The 19,613-nt window shown below is 43.3% G+C and overlaps 1 protein-coding gene across 2 annotated transcripts; it reads left to right on the top strand.

Annotated features, from left to right (window-relative positions):
- The first annotated feature begins 12,141 nt into the window (after positions 1 to 12,141).
- LOC143764363 (uncharacterized) lies at positions 12,142 to 18,964 on the top strand. 2 transcript variants are annotated; one of them, XM_077249847.1, is made up of 4 exons: positions 12,142 to 12,251; positions 12,421 to 12,512; positions 13,832 to 13,958; positions 17,660 to 18,964. In XM_077249847.1, the coding sequence occupies exons 2-4, from the start codon at positions 12,464 to 12,466 to the stop codon at positions 18,585 to 18,587; spliced, it is 1,104 nt and encodes a 367-aa protein (XP_077105962.1). In that variant the 5' UTR covers positions 12,142 to 12,251; positions 12,421 to 12,463; the 3' UTR covers positions 18,588 to 18,964. The 2 variants fall into 2 exon arrangements, with proteins under 2 accessions (XP_077105962.1, XP_077105964.1); XM_077249849.1 differs by having other exon boundaries at positions 12,205 to 12,251; positions 13,841 to 13,958.
- The last annotated feature ends 649 nt before the right edge of the window (positions 18,965 to 19,613 follow it).

Below are 19,613 nucleotides of genomic sequence, written 5' to 3'. Positions count from 1 at the left end.
GTCATACTTACTATGATGTTTCAAGAAAGATTTTCTGATTTTATCCGGTGGATGTGCCTTACCACTTCCTTTCCTATGCGTGTTTGCTGTGCTTCACCAGCGGGATCTGGCACCCACCGGCTTCGTACCTTCAAACAAGCATGGTGAGCTCTCAGTTCTTGGTTTCTCATCTCACACGTGATGCAAAACGGACCCCATCAACCTAAATAGAGTCCACCATGCTTCTGTTAAGGTGGCCATCAATTTACTTCGTTCATTCTAAAGCAGAAGGTCTCACAAGTCCAACATTCATGGTCCAAGTACAAACAACGTTGTACGGACTGGCTACAGATCTCCTCTCCCAAATTCAGTAGTCTCATAAACATGTGAGGCTATTGATTTCAGGTAATGAGACCAGACACCAGTCCAGACATCGGAATTGGTACTTGAAAGGTGAATGCCTGTCATGTGAAACCACCTGTTCGGTCATTAAACATCTCAAAATATCCACAGATGAGCAACCATATAATAGGATACTACCACACATGAGCTTTGGGGTTTGTTTCTGTACTATCCTTACCCCTTTCTGGACTATAATAGTACATAGGGGTGTACGGGTCATTCAGGTGTACTATTACAGCTCAGTAATGTTGTAGGCACTGTACTGTGCCCATGTCACCAGTGGTGAACATCAAATATTCTTGCATTGTAACGGCTTAACTTGGTGATAATCCTGATTCCAATTGTTTGACTGTTTAGATGCAATGAAAAAAACTAAAATAGAAAATAAATGAACATATACCTGGTTGTAAGTAAGTAAAATAACATAGCGTACTTAGTAAACACCGTTTTTGATCAAAAGAAGCATAAAAGCCATCCCACCAGCGACAAGGTGTACTCAAATCGGGTCGGTCCTAACCTCTTATATTAAAACCTTACCAAATGTCAAAATGAAAGCAATGTGAATAAGGGCCCGTCCCGAATATGGATACCCCGCCATTGGGAGCTATGTAAAAATAATGCCTAGCTCAAAAAAAGGAGGTCACACCCTTACCTGCACTGAGTACAGAAACAAAAAAAATGAACTGGAGTATAATTTGGTATGCGTGCAAAATATATGAGTATGTTCACACTGGTCATTAAACAGACAAAACCTAATATAGAAACAAAATGAACATATTTTGTACCGATTTGGGTCACCTTGACGCTGGTGTGATGACTTTTATGATTTTTTTTCATCAAAAACGGCGTTTACTAAGTACCCTATGTTACTTATATTTTCTTTTGATGTTACTTATTTACTTACAGGGTATATGTTCATTTGTTTTTGTCTTAGGTTTTGTCTGTTTATTGGCCAATGTGAATATGCTCCTAAATTTTGCATGCATACCCACTCATACTCCAGTTCTTTTTTTTCTGTTTAAATGTATTGGCCAATAACAACTTAAAAAACCAATGGAATGTATATCTGTGCCATAATAGGTTAAGGGGGTTATCCATGATTGGAAAAAAACATGGCTGCCTTCTTCCAAAAACAGTGACACATGTTGGTACAGGTTGTGTGTTGTAACGGAGCTTTGCATCAGTGGAAAAAAACTGCAATATAATACAAAAGGTATACACGGGGGAGAAGCTGTTTTTGGAAAAAAAACCCAGTCATGTATTTCTAATTGTGGACAACCCCTTTAAGGGCTTAAAGTCAATGTCTGTGTATAGAAATGGTCATACAGTTTATGTATAGAATGATTCCACATGGGAAAAGTTATCTTTTAAATATATTGCCTCCTTCACACGTCCATCTGGTATGTTTGTATGTTGTTCATTTTTTATGGACTGCATATACGGACATACGCACACCCATTGTATTCAGTGGTGGAGCGCACATGTCAGGTTTTTCACTCGGACCGTGTGTCCATTTAAAAAACCCGCCGATTTGTCAGTTTTATTTGTCCAGCACAGACAAAGTGCATGCTGCGCACGTGCACACTGATGACACACGGATGACATCTGTGTGTCATCAGTGTGAAACGTACCTGTGCCTGGGAACAAGTGGTAAAGTTCATGCTGCTCCCTGGTGCCGGTAAGTGTCACATGGACGACACACAGGTGTAACACATGGACACACGTACACACTGCCAGCAAACACGGACACGCGGAGTGCACACGGATGTGACATTCGCACACACGGATGGCACACTGACACAGACCACGGATCTCACCAGTACAGCTTGTTCCCAGGCCCCCGTTAAGTATTACACGGACGGCACAATGGACGCTCATTCATTAGGGGTTAGGACCTCTTTAAATACAGGATCGAGCAGCTGATTAGTTGAGTGTGTCATTTGATATACTCTGCTGAATCTGATTGGTCAGAGCCATGACTTTGGATTCCTTCAAACACAAAGTGAAAAAAGTCACAAAAATACAAGTACCCTCCAAACCTAGCGGCCTGACCCTAGAAAGCAGCACGTTATCCCCTATTTCCCATCCTATCAAGAGGGGATATTTTGCCATTGATACCTTTGAGGAAGAGAAATTTCATCTCAAAGTTCAACAGCTCCACTTTCTTGTCTAATCTGTGAAACAATGAACCAGGTTCCCAATGGTGTAGGGAGACTAATAGACCAGGCAATGTTCCCTGGAAAAAATAGATATGCATATTAACCCACATCCATATTTGATTTATTTTACAATTCCCTACTATTCTTCCAATACAGCTAATCCCTTTATCTGTTTTAATTTTTGGTACCTCCTGTGAAGTTTCAATGGAGGGGAGACTAAATGAAACATCATAGGAGGATGGCCTTGTACTGACTTCTCTGCAGCATCTATCACCCCTCCTGAAACAGGACATCATCAGGGGATGGAGCAGAGGTCACTTGCTACAACTTTGTCTCTGTCCTCCCCTGATGATGTGATGTTTCAGTAGTGATGATGGAGATGTGATCGCAATTCTTGTTTCTGCTGCCACACTTACACCTCCACTGCAGCATCTTCAGTTGCCAATTCTACAGTCACTGCTTCTATCCCAGCTGCTGCATCTTCAGTCTCCACTTCTTCAGTCACTGTTTCTGCCCAGCCATCCATTTTCAGTCACCACTGCCACAGTCATCACTTCTTTCCCCGCCACCTTATTCATTAAAATGAGATGTCAGGGGGTGGTGATAGGAGCAGGGTAAGTGAAAGCAGAAACACTCACTAATGATGATTAGTTTTAGGTTGACTGGTAACAGAAGCTGTGGGGCAGCACTGCTGTCACTTGCTCTTCTGCTATCATCACCCACTGATGATGTCTCATTTCAGTGAATGAGCTGACAGAAGCAGTGACTGTGGCGGTGCAGCACCCCAGGTAGCTGGTTGCTGCAGTGATGTTGCCTTCCCTTTTGGGAGGGTGATGTCATGCTTGGAGGCAAGGGGGATTCTTCTATCAGGTAAGGCACTTACATTCAACACATCTGAATCTAGGTCAGGAGGGGGAGCTCTGAACCCAGATTCAGGGGAGCGTCCCTTAGCTATATGTATCCTTGTCTGGAGGAGGAGACAGCGAGTTGTAGAAGAGTGAGGAGAGTGGAAGGACGTCTGGAGCAGACGTGGGGGCCGAGCAGCCACGAGGGAGCTGATACCCCTGGAAAGAGAAGCAGAAAGAGAGTTGAATTGTGAAGGAGCTTAGAGGGAAGAAGCACAGTTGAGGAAAGGACTCAGGAGGGGAACAGCGGAAGGACACCCTCAGAGCCAGAGAGCAGAAGCCGAGTAACGGGAGCCCGAGGTCCTGTTGTTCTTCAGGATGCGCGACAGAACCGGAGGGCATAGTACTATATGTCAATTGCCTGTAACAAGTCTGAGGTGAAGCAGTAACCCTAAGAGTTGGGTCATCTAAGAGATCCTATAAACAGGTTCAAACTGCCTATCGTACCGACATCTGTCTTAGGAGAGGGGACCCTGTCAGCAAGCTTTAAGCCGCAGGGACCTCGCCATCTGGCGCAAGTAGGAAAGGCTTACGGACCTCACCTGAAGTGGGATCCCTTATTGCCTCCAAGCCAGCCGGACTACAAGTACCTGGTACTCTGGACTGAGGTCTGCTACCATCAGTAAACCAGGTAAAAGACTGCAAACTCTGTGTCCTCCACTTATTCGTTGGCATACACCATCTTTGCCACACACCTTGGGAGCCCTGGAGACCCCGCTTCACCATTTTGCTGCAACAACATCACCCCAGAGGACCCTTTTAAGCAGCGTCGGTCCCTACTGACTGAATACCACAGGTGGCATCACGAACATTAGACATTACAAATTACTTTAAAGACCTTTCCCTTTAATTGGGTGCCCAGGGCCACGGACCGGGTCGCAGCCACCGTGACATCCCCTTTAAGACCGGACCCAGTACCGAGTACCCCGCTGCCCTGGCGGGTGACTCAGCGGCGGGGACAAAAGCTGTAGTCACGTCTCCAAGACCACTACTGAAATATGACTATTTTCTATACAGGAATCTGATCTTTCAGAGGGGCTCCTTGGTTGGGTCCATGGAGTGGCAGCTGGCTGATAGAGCAGGCTGGCAGGAAGCTGAGTCAATACCATCAGGTCTTAGATCATAACAGAATCATCAGGCAAAAGAATAGACTAAATATGGGTAGAGATCGAAAACAGGAGTCAACTCATTAAGCAAGAGCAATGTAGGGAGCCGACCAAGGTTAGGTTAAACCTTATAACTAGCAATGGAGACAGGGAGCTGGGAATATATATGACGAGAGCCTTAACTAAGGCTCAGAGATGAGAGGTATTGAGAACTATATTTAGGATTTATCTCAAAAACTTCTTCCACAAGACCCAGAAATCAGAGTTGTTGCACTGTTGCCTCATGTCACTCACGGTATAGGCGTGTCTCCATCTGGCGACAGAAGCAGCAGCAGAAGGAGGAGCGAGCACGGGCAGGAATGTGACAGAAACATTGCACTTACTGAACTTAGGCCAAACCTAAGTCTTATACTGACTATGTATCTAATATATATATATATATATATATATATATATATATATATATATATATATATATATATAAATATATATATAGTAAGGCAGTGACCGGTGTCATATGCGAGGGTCGCTATGTATCCCCCAGGATGTGCTTAGAAGCATATTAGATCCGCTGGAGTGCCCTGTGCTCACAGCAGGTTTGCCTGTGAGACACAGGGAAGAATAAAAGTGAGTGTGAACTGGATCAAGTTATTTGTCCCAGAAATTATTCAGGAAAACCCGGTATGGGCTTTTATTTTTTAAACGGACTGCAGGAAGGCAGTGGGGCCGGTCCGTTTTCTCCAGCCCAGATATTATAGTGGCCAATGGCCATAGAATCTGGAGCAAAGAAAAAAAAAACCCTGCAAGAGAGTTTGGGTGTGTCAGTGTTGGTCTGGGAGTCAGACCTAGCAGGAGCTTTATGAGGAGCTCTGTCCGTGTGGTGCAACACGGGCCTGGCAGAGCCTGAAAAGCCTGACACCCCAGCGTACACGGTGGTATATTACGTTCACGGCAACAGATTGTGGACTGTCTTTACTTTTTCCCGGCTGCATACCGAAGGACTTGTTTGCTTATTTGTCCGGTTTGTGAGTATGCTGTGAAATAAACAAGACTTTATTTTGAACTTTATATGGGTCACTGCCTATTCACTGCACAGCAAGGACATCGCTGCATCACAATATATATATATATATATATATATATATATATATATATATATATATATATATATATATATATATATATATATACACACTGCTCAAAAAAATAAAGGGAACACTTAAACAACAGAATATAACTCCAAGTAAATCAAACTTCTGTGAAATTAAACTGTCCACTTAGGAAGCAACACTGATTGACAATCAATTTCACATGCTGTTGTGCAAATGGAATAGACAATAGATGGAAATTATTAGCAATTATCAAGACACCCTCAATAAAGGAGTGGTTCTGCAGGTGGGGACCACAGACCACATCTCAGTACCAATGCTTTCTGGCTGAGGTTTTGGTCACTTTTGAATGTTGGTTGTGCTTTCACACTCGTGGTAGCATGAGATGGACTCTACAACCCACACAAGTGGCTCAGGTAGTGCAGCTCATCCAGGATGGCACATCAATGCGAGCTGTGGCAGGAAGGTTTGCTGTGTCTGTCAGCGTAGTGTCCAGAGGCTGGAGGCGCTACCAGGAGACACAGCAATACACCAGGAGATGTGGAGGGGGCCATAGGAGGACAACAACCCAGCAGCAGGACTGCTATCTCCACCTTTTTGCAAGGAGGAACAGGAGGAGCACTGCCAGAGCCCTGCAAAATTACTTCCAGTAGGCCACAAATGTGCACGTGTCTGCACAAACGGTTAGAAACCGACTCCATGAGGATGGTCTGAGTCCCCAACGTCCACAGATGAAGGTTGTGCTCACAGCCCAACACTGTGCAGGACGCTTGGCATTTGCCACAGAACACCAGGATTGGCAAATTCGCCACTGGCGCCCTGTGCTCTTCACAGATGAAAGCAGGTTCACACTGGGCACATATTACAGATGTGACAGAGTCTAGAGACGCAGTGGAGAGCGATCTGCTGCCTGCAACATCCTTCAGCATGACCGGTTTGGCAGTGGGTCAGTAATGGTGTGGGGTGGAATTTGTTTGAAGGGCCACACAGCCCTCCATGTGCTCGCCAGAGGTAGCCTGACTGCTATTAGGTACCGAGATAAGATCCTCAGACCCCTTGGGAGACCATATGCTGATGCGGTTGGCCCTGGGTTCCTCCTAATTCCTAATGCAGTACAATGCCAGACCTCATGTGGCTGGAGTGTGTCAGCAGTTCCTGCAAGATGAAGGCATTGAAGCTATGGACTAGCCCGCCTGTTCCCCAGACCTGAATCCAATTGAACACATCTGGGACATCATGTCTCGCACCATCCACCAATGTCATGTTGCACCACAGACTGTCCAGGAGTAGGCAGATGCTTTTGTCCAGGTCTGGGAGGAGTCCCTCAGAAGACCATCTGCCGCCTCATCACGAGCATGCCCATGCATTGTAGGGAGGTCATACAGGCACGTGGAGGCCACGCACACTACTGAGCATAATTTCCTTGTTTTGAGGCATTTCAACTGAAGTTGGATCAGCCTGTAATTTGATTTTCCACTTTGATTTTGAGTATCGTTCCAAATCCAGACCGCCATTTGGTTAATAAATTTGATTTCCATTGATGATTTTTGTGTGATTTTGATGTCAGCACATTCAACTTTGTACAGAGCAAAGTTTTCAATGAGAATATTTAATTAATTCAGATCTAGGATGTGTTATTTGAGTGTTCCCTTTATTTTTTGAGCAGTGTATATATACACTGTATATATATATATATATATATATATATATATATATATATATATACAGTATATAAAGACATAAGACAGTCTGGTGATCTGCTGCCGAGTTGAGCGCAAACGTAACATTAGCAGTTATTTTTGTGACGTGTATGTATTCACAATGGCAATGAATATACAAATCAATAATATGTGCGGGAGGGGTGATAGGACGGGCGGCTGCGGATTACAGGTAAAAGTACAACTAGTTGGAAGAAGTGAACCTGAGCAGGGTAAAGAGCAATTCTAGTCACAATTGACAACACATCATTTTTTGTTGCACTTGGCAGGTGGACAATATTACATACAGACCTTACTACACAGCAACCTACACAACCTGCTCTGCATGTTAATATCGCTCTCTGTCAATAACTATTTGGGTTTCAATGGATTGAAGCATTATAAGCATCGCGCTTCCGTTATTTTTTTTAGAAGGGTTCTCCAAAAATAACCTGAGTGCAGATTGTCCGGCTCCTGTAAAACCCAATAATCAGCTTTAAATGTAGTCTGTCAGCACAAAGTGACTGTTTAATCCAAGCACCGGCGCTCCGTGCACCCTCCATGTGGCCAAACAGTTCCGTGCAACTTCCCTCCAACTTGTTTTCCATCTATCTCCCTGGTCCTCTTACTTGATTGACAGCTCTGGCTTCATAGGAACCAATTAAGGATGGAGAGAAATGGAACACAAGAAGGTGGGAAGGTGCACTGAACTATCATATGGGCTCTGAGTATCTGTGCTTGGTTTGTACAGTCATTTTGTGCTAACACACTGATTGGAGTAGAAACAAGACAACAAGCGTCACAACAGGGAAAATCCAGCATTACATGGTGGCCAATGTGTTCATCAAAATCCCATGGGCAATCATCCCTGAGATAAGTTTTGCTTCCCCAAATAACCAGAATGCAGCTTCCGTTTACTAGATTGTACTAGGAAAAGTGTGAGATTGGCTGCTGGTACTTCTCGCATTGGGAAGTGAAAGGTGCTATGAGGGGGCATCCATGTGCCACATTCCTAGTCTTGTGCATATCTGGCCAGTACTATGCATCTATCCTACTAATAAAAGGGAATCTGTCAGTAGGATCACCCTTGCTAAACCGTCTATATGACCAGGGCTGGCTCCAAGTTTTCGTGGGCCCTGGTGAAAGTCTCAGTGGGCCCCTTTAACACATGATACGGCAGAGAAATATAGGTATAGTACAATGGCAAAGATTTCACTTCTTACATTACGTGAGTGATATCCATTGTAAATTCTCCAACAGCTCAGAAACCAGACAGTATAGTCCTCGATACAGTATTATGGGAACCACATAGTCCTCCATACAGTATTATGAGCACCACATAGTCCTCCATACAGTATTATGGGCACCAAATAGTCCTCCATACAGTATTAAGGTTACCACATAGTCCTCCATACAGTATTATGAGCACCACATAGTCCTCCATACAGTATTATGGGCACCACATAGTACTTCATACAGTATTATGGGCACCACATAGTCCTCCATTCAGTATTATGGGCGCCACATAGTCCTCCATACAGTTTTATGGGCAATAATTTGTCATCAATACAATATTTTGGGCATCACATAGTCCTCTATACAATATTATGGGCATCACATAGTCCTCCATACAGTATTATGGGCATCACATAGTCCTCCATTCAGTATTATGGGCCCCACAGTCTTCCATACAGTATTATGGGCACCACATAGTCCTCCATACAGTATTATGGGCACCACATAGTCCTTCATACAGTATTATGGGTACCACATAGTCCTCCATTCAGTATTATGGGTGCCACATAGTCCTCCATACAGTTTTATGGGCAATAATTTGTCCTCCATTCAGTATTATGGGCCCCACAGTCCTCCATACAGTATTATGGGCACCACATAGTCCTCCATACAGTATTATGGGCACCACATAGTCCTCAATACAATATTATGGGCATCATAAAGACTTCCATACAGTATTATGGGCATCACATAGTCCTCCATACAGTATTGTGGGCATCACATAGTCCTCCATTCAGTATTATTGGTGCCACAAACTCCTCCATACAGTATTATGGGCACTACATAGTCATCCATACAGTGTAATGAACCCCATATATTGCTTTATACAGAATAATGGGCCCCATATAATTCTCCATACATAGTAGTGGACCCCTTATAATGCTCCATACAGAATAATTATCCAGTATAATGCTCCATACAGAATAATGGACTCCATATAATTCCTCATACATACTAATAAACTCCATATAATGCTCCATATAGAATAATGTGCCTCATATAATGTTACATAGAGTATGGGCACCATATAATGCTCCATATAGTATAATGGTCCCCATATATTGCTCCATACAGTATAATGGGCCTCCTATAATGTTACATAGAGGATGGGCACTATATATTTCTCCATACAGTATAAAGGCCCCCATATATTGCTCCATACAAAATAATGATCTATTTTAATGCTCCATACAGAATAATAGACTCCATATAATTCCCCTAACAAACTAATGGACTCCATATAATGCTCCATACAGAATAATGTGCCTCATATAATGTTACATAGAGTATGGGCACCATATAATGGTCCATACAGTATAATGATCCCCATATATTGCTCCATACAGTATAATGGGCCTCCTATAATTTTACATAGAGTATGGGCACCATATATTGTTCCATACAGTATAAAGACCCCCATATATTGCTCCATACAGAATAATGATCCATTATAATGACCATACAGAATAATGGACTCCATATAATGATCCATACAGAATAATGTGCCTCATATAATGTTACATACAGTATTGGCACCATATAATGGGTCATACAGAATAATGGGCCTCATATATAATGCTTCATACATTAAAAAAAAACCCATATACTCACCTCTCCTCGCTGGCCGCTGCTCTGCTCCGGACTCCTCAGCGTCGATGTCTTCCAGCTCTCTGCACTGTGACTGCTCAGAGCAGAGGGCGCACAGTAGTGACATAATTGCGCTCTCTGCCCTGAGACGTCACAGAGTAAGAACACGCAAAGACAACGGAGCTGCGTAGGAACAGGGAGAGATAAATATGGCAAGTGCTGGGGACCTAAGCAAGTGAGGGTCCCACTCACGGGCAATGGCACTGGGTTCCCCCAACTCATGGGCCCCATAGTGTGCCAATGTCCTCCACATGAAGTGGACCCCCAGGCTTGCTTAACGCCCTGGCACTTACCCAGGTGTGCCGAGTGCTGACGCCGTTCCTGTATAAGGGCATGCAGATCATAGGAAGTTGAGTAAAATGATACCTTGATATCTGCAATCCGATGTCTTATTCCACAGAAATCTACATTTTTCTTAATATGTAAAGGAGCTGTTAAGATCTATGGGCCGGACATAGATCTCTCTAAGAATCTGCCTCCAAAGCTTATTTTAAAAGAAAGGGGTTGCCACCAGTGCGAGACATGTAATGACTGACAATAGAAAAAAGAGCAGCATCCAATCCAGGTGAAGACAATTGAAGAAACACTTTATTCTGTCATCATACAACGATTCGACCAGTATTGGTCTTTGTCAAGTACCAATACTAGTTGAAACGTGGTATGATGGCAGAATAAAGTGTTTCTTCATTTTACTTCACCTGGATTAGATGCTGCTCTTTTTTTCTATTGTGAGTTTTTGTCCGGTTGGGTCTGTGGACTTTGAGCGTGCATCCTAAAATCGTCTGATGTGCTGTCTGCTGCTGATTCTTTTATGTAATGACTGACGAGTTCATTTACAATAAGCTCTGGAGATTCTCGGGGAGATCTATGTCCGGCCCATAGATCCTAACAGCTCATTTATATATTAAGAAAAATATGGATTTCTCTGGAATAAAACATCAGATCGCAGATATCAAGAGGAGAAAAGATGTATATAGTATAGGGATAGGACTCTTTCTCCCCTCCTTTGAAGTAAGTGGAGCTTCAATCCTTCAACTCCCCATTTTCCCGTGAGGACTCACTGTGCTCTTCGGCTGGCGCTCCTTTTTTTGTTTGTTTTTTCAGCTGTCTTACTGAAATAGGGCACCTGATTAGGATGTCCAGACCTGGTAGCAGCAGGCTGATTGAGCTCTAACAAAGTTGTACACATTCAAGATACCTATTTAGTATGTGTTTTGTTGTTTTTCTTCCTTGCGCCCTCCTTAGAAATGCTTCTTTTCAGCCTTTTTTCTTGCTTTATTCAGTGCTGGACCAGGAAAGGGTGGGTAAAGCCCAATTTGTTTTCTTAGAACCAACCATATCTATGGGTCAGAGATTTTCCAGAATCAGAAAACCCATTTATTTCATGTACTCCATTTCAATTTGCTTCTTGAGCTCTCAATCTTCAAAATATCTCCTTGTGCTTCTTATACATCACATCAAACAGACCTTTCTAACAATTTTTTTTGCAAAGTTGGCTTCTCGAGTCAGCAAATCAGCTGTTGCACAAAGCTTTTGAGAGCAAAGGACATAGACAATGGCACCGACCAGTCCTGAAATGGCCTTCCTTTGACTCACGGTAACATTATTTCAGCGCCTCATTCTACTTAAACCCAAAGTTGACCTTCAATGACCGCGAAATTGAAAGATCACAACCTTTAGTGATGGTCTGTTCTGATCAGCACTTTTTGGGTTAAGATCACAAGCTCAGCACTCTTCTATTTCATCACGATTATGACTGTGACTCACAACATTGCTCACCGAGCTTTTCAGACTTCCAGCATCACTTTAAAAACAGAGACACGTCATGAACTCCACATCTGATCTAAAGTCCATGAAGCTGCCTTGGAAATCAGCCAAAGTAGGGATGCTCTAATATAAAGGGCCAGCAGTGGCACAACTTCATCCTCAGATCCAAACACCAAGGGATCAGGTAAGCAGCAATCTCATCCATCCATCCTGAAGAAGGAGACATGCAGAACTTGTAGAAGATCCTAGGGTCTTGGTGAACTACCACTTCTGACAAGCACAGAAACCATCCTCAGTTTTATGATTTCCCATCCATTTCTTTACTTTTGAAACTTTTTTTTCATTTCTTGCAGATTTTCATCATTGGGACAAGGTTGACCTATCCAGAGAACCACCATGCTGCTGAAAGTCCTAGGTCTGGCGCTAGTTGTGTGCGCAATTACAGGTCAGTAAATGTCCAGGTGAATAGTATCTGAGCTTGGGGCTCCAGTACCAAAATCTAAGAGGAAATCCCAGGAACCATGTGCCACAATATTGCCTTCTTATGTGGTAGAGGGGCATTTAAGCATCATAGCTAAACACTGATGGGTGAATAAATCATGATATACATCAAGTGATACCATGTAGTCATACTTCAGATGTTTTTTTTTTCAAATGATAAATAAAAGGATATCTAAACTTTCAAGAACTTTTCAAATATGTTGTAGCCCCTTTTTAGTACAGTTGATTGATTGGTACTTACATCAAGAGACCACCACCCTTCACTTATTTCAGGGGGCAGAGGTGCTCATCTTATTCTCAAGAGCGAGCAGAGAGGTCCACAGGCCTAAAAGGATTTTCCAGTGTTACTATAATGAAGACTGATCCATAGAACTGCAGCTCAGCTCCTATTGAAGTGTAGAGGAGCCGAGCTGCAGTAACCAGGAATGGCCACTACTCAGTGAGTGGAGCTGCAGAGCTCTGACTCCAATCACTGCTATGTGGAGCTGAAAACAGCAACTCAATGGGGGGCATCGGGCTGATCTGATATTGATGACCTGTCTTAAGCCTGGTGAACTTCTTTAATAAAAAGTTTATGGCTCCATATGCCACTTTGCTCTCACTTGAATATAAGCTCATCCCTTCTTTCTCTTTTTTTCCAGGAGTCTCTAGACCCTGAACCCCACCAATAACTACTCCTGAACTATAACCTATCAACAATCATTAAAGAATAACTGTAGTTTTATTATTTCTCATATCAATAGTAGAGATGAAAATAATCAACTTTGTAATATATCTTATCAGAGGAATCTGCTTCTTTCTCCTCCCAGACTGAGCTTTCACTCTTAATTCAGGGATAAAATCTATAAAATCAGTATTCAAGGAAGACAGATGTTCCCATTACAGTGATGACAGTTGGTGCTTTTAAAATTCTATGGAGAAGGCGGAGATAGAGGCCGACACAGACATTCTACTGAAATGACAATTACACTTCTCCATAGAACTTTAGAAGCACCAACTGTCATCTCCTATCTCAGTAATGGGAAGTTTTGTATTCACTGAAGACACATTTTACCTGTGAACTGAGAATTTTGAGAGCGAAAGAACAGTCCAGGAGGAGAAAAAAGCAGATTTTTCTAATAAGATATATTACAAAATTGCTTATTGTCGTGTGTATTATTTATTTATGGCAAAAATTAAAGCGAGGGTTACTCTCTATACAATATTATTCTATATGTATTGTGAAAAGACTGCGATGTTCTAATATCTGTTCTTCTGTCCTAGGATCTCAAGCTGAGATCAGCACTGACCAGATAAGCGATGCTTTCTGGAATTACTTCACCCAGCTGTCCAGCGACACCAAAGACAAAGTGGAGCAGATACAGCAATCTGACATCAGCAAACAGCTAAAGTAGGTGTCCAAAATATGCGGGGACGGCCTTCACCGTAGACTGAGCCATCCTGGGCATCTTTCTGTAATAATGTCTCCCATCCTGGCTCTTTTCTGGGGATATTACCCATCCTGGACTTCATTCTGGTATAATGACACCAATCCTGGGCCTCTCTTCCTGTTATAATTTCCACCATTCTTGGCGCCTACCTGGTATAATGTCCCCCAACCTGGGCCCCTTACTGTAATAGTGTCCCCCATCCTGACACCTTTCAGTAACAATGTCACCTATCCTGGTATAATGTCCCCCATCCTGGGCTTCTCCAGTAATAATGACCCCCATCCTGGGCTCCTTCCTTGTATAATGTCCCTCATCCTGGGCTTCTTCCTTGTATAATGTCCACCATCCTGGGCTCCTTCCTTGTATAATGTCCCCCATCTTTGGCTCCTTTCTTGCATCCCTGCAGCCCTGGAATCACAATAACTTGTAAGGTCAACATGAACTTTGACCATAAGCAGAAGGTTAATGTCCACTATCCTGGGCTCCTTCCTTGTATAATGTCCCCCATCCTGGGTTCCTTCCTTGTGTACTGTCCCTCATCCTGGGCTCTTTCCTGTATAATGTCCCCCATCCTGGGCTCCTTCTTTGTATAATGTTCCCCATCCTGGGCTCCTTCCTTGTATAATGTCCCCCATCCTGGGCTCATACCATGCATAATGTTCCCCATCCTGGGCTCCTTCCTGTATAATGCCCACCATCCTGGGCTCCTTCCTTGTACAATGTCCCCCATCCTGGGCTCCTTCCTTGTTTAATATTCCCCATCCTGGGCTCCTTCATTGTATAATGTTCCCCATCCTGAGCTCCTTCCTGTATAGTGTCCACCATCCTGGGCTCCTTCCTTGCATAATGTCCCCCATCCTGGGCCCATTCCTTGTATATTGCCCCCCATTCTGGGCTCCTTCCTTGTATATTGCCCCCCATCCTTGGCTCCTTCCTTGTATAATGTTCCCCATCCTGGACTCCTTCCTTGTATAATATCCCCCATCCTGAGCTTATTCCTTGTATAGTGCCCCCCATCCTTGGCTCCTTCCTTGTATAATGTCCCCATCCTGGGCTCCTTCCTTATATAATGTCCCCCATCCTGGACTCCTTCCTTATATAATGTCCCCCATCCTGGGCTCCTTCCTTATATAATGTCCCCCATCCAGGACTACTTCCTTGTATAATGTCCCCCATCCTGAGCTCCTTCCTTGTATAATGTCCCCCATCCTGGGCTCCTTCCTTGTATAATGTTGCCCATCCTGGGCTCCTTCCTTATATAATGTCCCCCATCCTGGGCTCCTTCCTTGTATAATGTTCCCCATCCTGGGCTCCTTCCTTATATAATGTCCCCCATCCTGGACTCCTTCCTTGTATAATGCCCCCCATCCTGAGCTCCTTCCTGGTATAATGTCCCACATCCTGGGCTCCTTCCTTATATAATGTCCCCCATCCTGGACTCCTTCCTTGTATATTGTCCCCCATCCTGGACTCCTTCCTTGTATAATATCCCACATCCTGGGCTCCTTCCTTGTATAATGTCCCCCATCCTGGGCTCCTTCCTTGTATATTGTCCTCCATCCTGGACTCCTTCCTTGTATAATATCCCCCATCCTGAGCTCATTCCTTGAATATTGCCCACCATCCTTGGCTCCTTCCTTGTATAATGTCCCCCATCCTGGGCTCCTTCCTTATATAATGTCCCCCATCCTGAGCTCCTTCCTTGTATAATGTCCCCCATCCTGGGCTCCTTCCTTGTATATTGCCCCCCATTCTGGACTCCTTCCTTGTATAATGTCCCCCATCCTGGACTCCTTCCTTGTCTAATGTCCCCCATCCTGGGCTCCTTCCTTGTATAATGTCCCCCATCCTGAGCTCTTTCCTTGTATAATGTCCCCCATCCAGGGCTCCTTCCTTGTATAATGTCCCCCATCCTGGGCTCCTTCCTTGTATAATGTCCCCCATCCTGAGCTCCTTCCTTGCAGCCCTGCAGCCCTGGAATCACAATGACTTGTAAGGTCAACATGTTGGCTGAACTTTGACCATAAAGCAGAAGGTTAATCCTCTGTGTTTGTCTGTGACTCTCAATATCTGATTGCTTTTCTATTTATTGTATTGCTTTTTTGTTCATTTTCATTCTCTTCCTCCGTCTTCCACTTTCCTTCATTACACATTGACATTGTCTATCATTATTACATGCTCTTTCCTCCACTATTTCATAATTTTCTTCTTCTTTGCTTTCACCATGTTTTGGTTTATAAAACATATTTTAATTTTATTTCTTAAATGGGATTTCCAGAAACCCCAAATTTCATTATTTTTAAAGTGCTATTATTAAAAAGTAACATTTTAATTTTTACTTCATAAATCAACAGTACATATAAAAAACAATTTTATAACAAATATAATCAGAGAAATCAGTTTCTTTCTCCTCCTGGACTTATTATTTACTCTAAAAAATTTCATGGTTAAAATCTGTCTTCAGTGAGCACAGATTTTCCTACTATTGAGCTAAGAAATGACAGTTGGTACTCATAAAGTTCTATGGAGGGCTGAGGAGGAGCTAGAAGAAGACACTGACATTCTATTGCAAGTTCACCTGAAACAATAGTTACAGTTTGAAGTGTTATTACAGGAGAACTTGCATCAAAATGTCCGTGTCTGTGGATGTTAGACATTAATAATAGATATTGGACAACCCCGTTAATTAAATGGGTTGTTAATTTTATGTGTTTTTGTGGTGTGAAGAGTTTCAAGTTTCTTGTAATTTGTCTGCTTAATGGGTTATTTCCATTCTAAAAAGCTATCACCTATCTAAAGACTAGGTAAAAACTTGCTGAACACTATGGTTCTGACCTCTGGGTCTTCCCCCAATGCCCAAACTGATGGCCACACATTGCTTGCCACTGGTCTATTCACTGACCGCTGGATCTATCGCCGATGCCCAGAGTGATGCCAACATGTTCATGCCACTAGTCTATTCAATGACTACTGGGTCTTCCCTGATGCCCAGAGTGATGGCCACACATTCATGCCACTGGTCAATTCACTGACCACTTGGTCTTCCCCCGATGCCCAGAGTAATGGCCACACATTCATGCCACTGGTCCATTCACTGACTGCTGGGTCTTTCCCCGATGCCCAGAATGATGGCCACACATTGCTTGTCACTGGTCCATTCGCTGACCTCTGGGTCTTCCCCCGATGCCCAGAATGATGGCCACACATTGCTTGTCCTGGTCCCTTCACTGACCTTTGGGTCTTCCCCGATGCCCAGAATGATGGCCACAAATCGCTTGTCCTGGTCCATTCACTGACAGCTGGGTTTTACCCCGATGCCCAGAATGATGGCCGACATTGCTTGTCACTGGTCCATTCACTGACCGCTGGATCTTCCCCCGATGCCCAGAGTGATGGTCACACATTGCTTGTCACTGGTCCATTCACTGACCGCTGGGTCTTCCCCCGATGCCCAGAGTGATTCCCACACGTGTGGACTACTTGACCATTCATACCTATGGGACTGCCACAGATAGTGAAGGGCGATGCTCTACTAATTCCGGCAAAGCAAAGTCCACGAAAATACCATAGAAGTGTCCACAATACTTTTATGCACATAGCAAGAATGTTTTTTTTATATTTTAGAGGTCGTTCCATAATTATTATTTTTTCTTCTCCACAGTGGTTTATTTGACGAAAACCTGAAGAGCATTAATCTTTATGCAGGAGAACTGCAGCAAAAGCTTGTTCCATTTGTCAAGCAGATACATGACCAACTAACTCAAGACCCTGAAAAACTGAAGGAAGAAATTAGACAGGAGCTGGAGAAATTGAAGGACAAGCTGATTCCTTATACCGAAGAGGTGCAGAAGCAGCTGACTAAGAATACTGAGGAGCTTCGGGTAAAACTTGCACCGTACGCGGAAGAGATTAGAGCCCAGCTGGACAAAAAAACTGAGACCCTCATTGAGCAGCTGAAGACTGTAACAAAGGACCTGGAAACCAAGATCAGAGAAAACACAGACCAGGTGCAGTCATCATTGACCCCATATTCCCAAGATCTCAAGGCTACCATAGACGACAACGTAGAACAGCTCAGAAAGCAACTAATTCCCATCACTGAGAAAGTCAAAGATGATGTTGATCAACAACTCCAAGAGCTACATAAAAACCTAAAACCCTACGCAGAGGATGTACAGGAAGAACTGCGCAACCAGATCAAGAATATGGACTTTCAGATGAAGAAGAACGTCGAGCAGATGGAAAGCAAAATGTTTGAGTTCACTGGGCAGCTGAAAGAGCAACTCTACCCCTATGCCAATGAGCTGAGAACCAAGCTGGATGGAGATATGACAAACGTCAAGCAGACATTGGAGCCCTACCTTACCGAGATGAACCAGAAGATGGACCAGAAGATCGTAGAGTTCAAAGACACAATGACCCCATACGCAGATGCCCTCACCAAGGATCTGGTACAGAGAGTCGAAGACATGAAGAAGAAGTTGGGAGAATATACTGTAAGCGTTCAGGATCAAGTGGAGTATCTGCAGAGAGATGTCCGAGACAAGATCCAAGATTTCATCAATAAGGGCGTCTCCACCAAAAATTGAATTACAAGAAGACTGAAGAACAAAGTCATCAGCTATGATACCACTCAACATTACAATTATTAGCGGTGCTATTCCACTACTACATTGCTAGAGCTTGTATTTTCTGTCTACATGGTTTACTCCGTTACAAGCCCAAGCCTCTCCCGAGCTTAGAACCATCTTTGACTTTTCTTTGTTGTTTACAGTCCTTTCAGTTTACCTCCATAGTAATAGCTCAGATCCGGTAATCTACCTGTAGCTAATCTGAACCTCAAAGATCCCTTCTGTCACCTGTGCCAGTGCAGTATCCCAATATTGCGATGTTTACGTCATCTTTCCATCATTGCCTTATCTTTGTGCTATTTGCATTCTGTTGAATAAAATTAAACTCAACAATACGTCTTGTGTCCTGGTTGCTTAAGTTAGAAGATATCAGGGATCCGAGTTCCAAAAGTTTTAATACTTTTGCTTGTGACCCTCTACACAGTTCTACATCTCTAGTAAATGTACACCTAATCTGACCTGGCATCAAATGTTTTTTTTACAATAGAAAATGTTGCAAATAATCTATAAATTGAACCAATTCTCCAAATTATTGACCATTGTATGTGAAGATAACATGCAAAAATTGGCACCGAGTTCATCAATATGGTGCACGACTAGACTTCTTTTCTGATACTGTACATGTTTTATCAAATATTAAAGTTAGGATTAAGGGATTTTATACCTATTTTGCATTTTTCATAAAGGCATCCTGTGATTGTGAATATGCAATATTGCCTTAAAGGGGCTGTTCAAAAGTTATATAGTACTGACCCAGGGGCGGACACAGACAGCTTGGGGCCCCTGTGCAAGAAATGTATCTGGGCCCCCTCCTTTTATGGCGACCAAGCTAAAGATATACATATTTTTTTTACAGTCTCCTCTCATTATATTTTGCCGCCCAGTATTACACAGTACCCTCTCTTTATGTATAGCGCCGTCCCTTATCACATAGTTCCCTCTTGTTATACATAGCACCGTCCCTTACATATCAGATTCTCGTTA

This window comes from Ranitomeya variabilis, chromosome 4 (assembly GCF_051348905.1).
Source record: "Ranitomeya variabilis isolate aRanVar5 chromosome 4, aRanVar5.hap1, whole genome shotgun sequence".
Classification (NCBI taxonomy): Eukaryota; Metazoa; Chordata; class Amphibia; order Anura; family Dendrobatidae; genus Ranitomeya; species Ranitomeya variabilis.
Note: the sequence above shows the minus strand (reverse complement) of the source record. Positions and strands in the feature narration are given on the sequence as shown.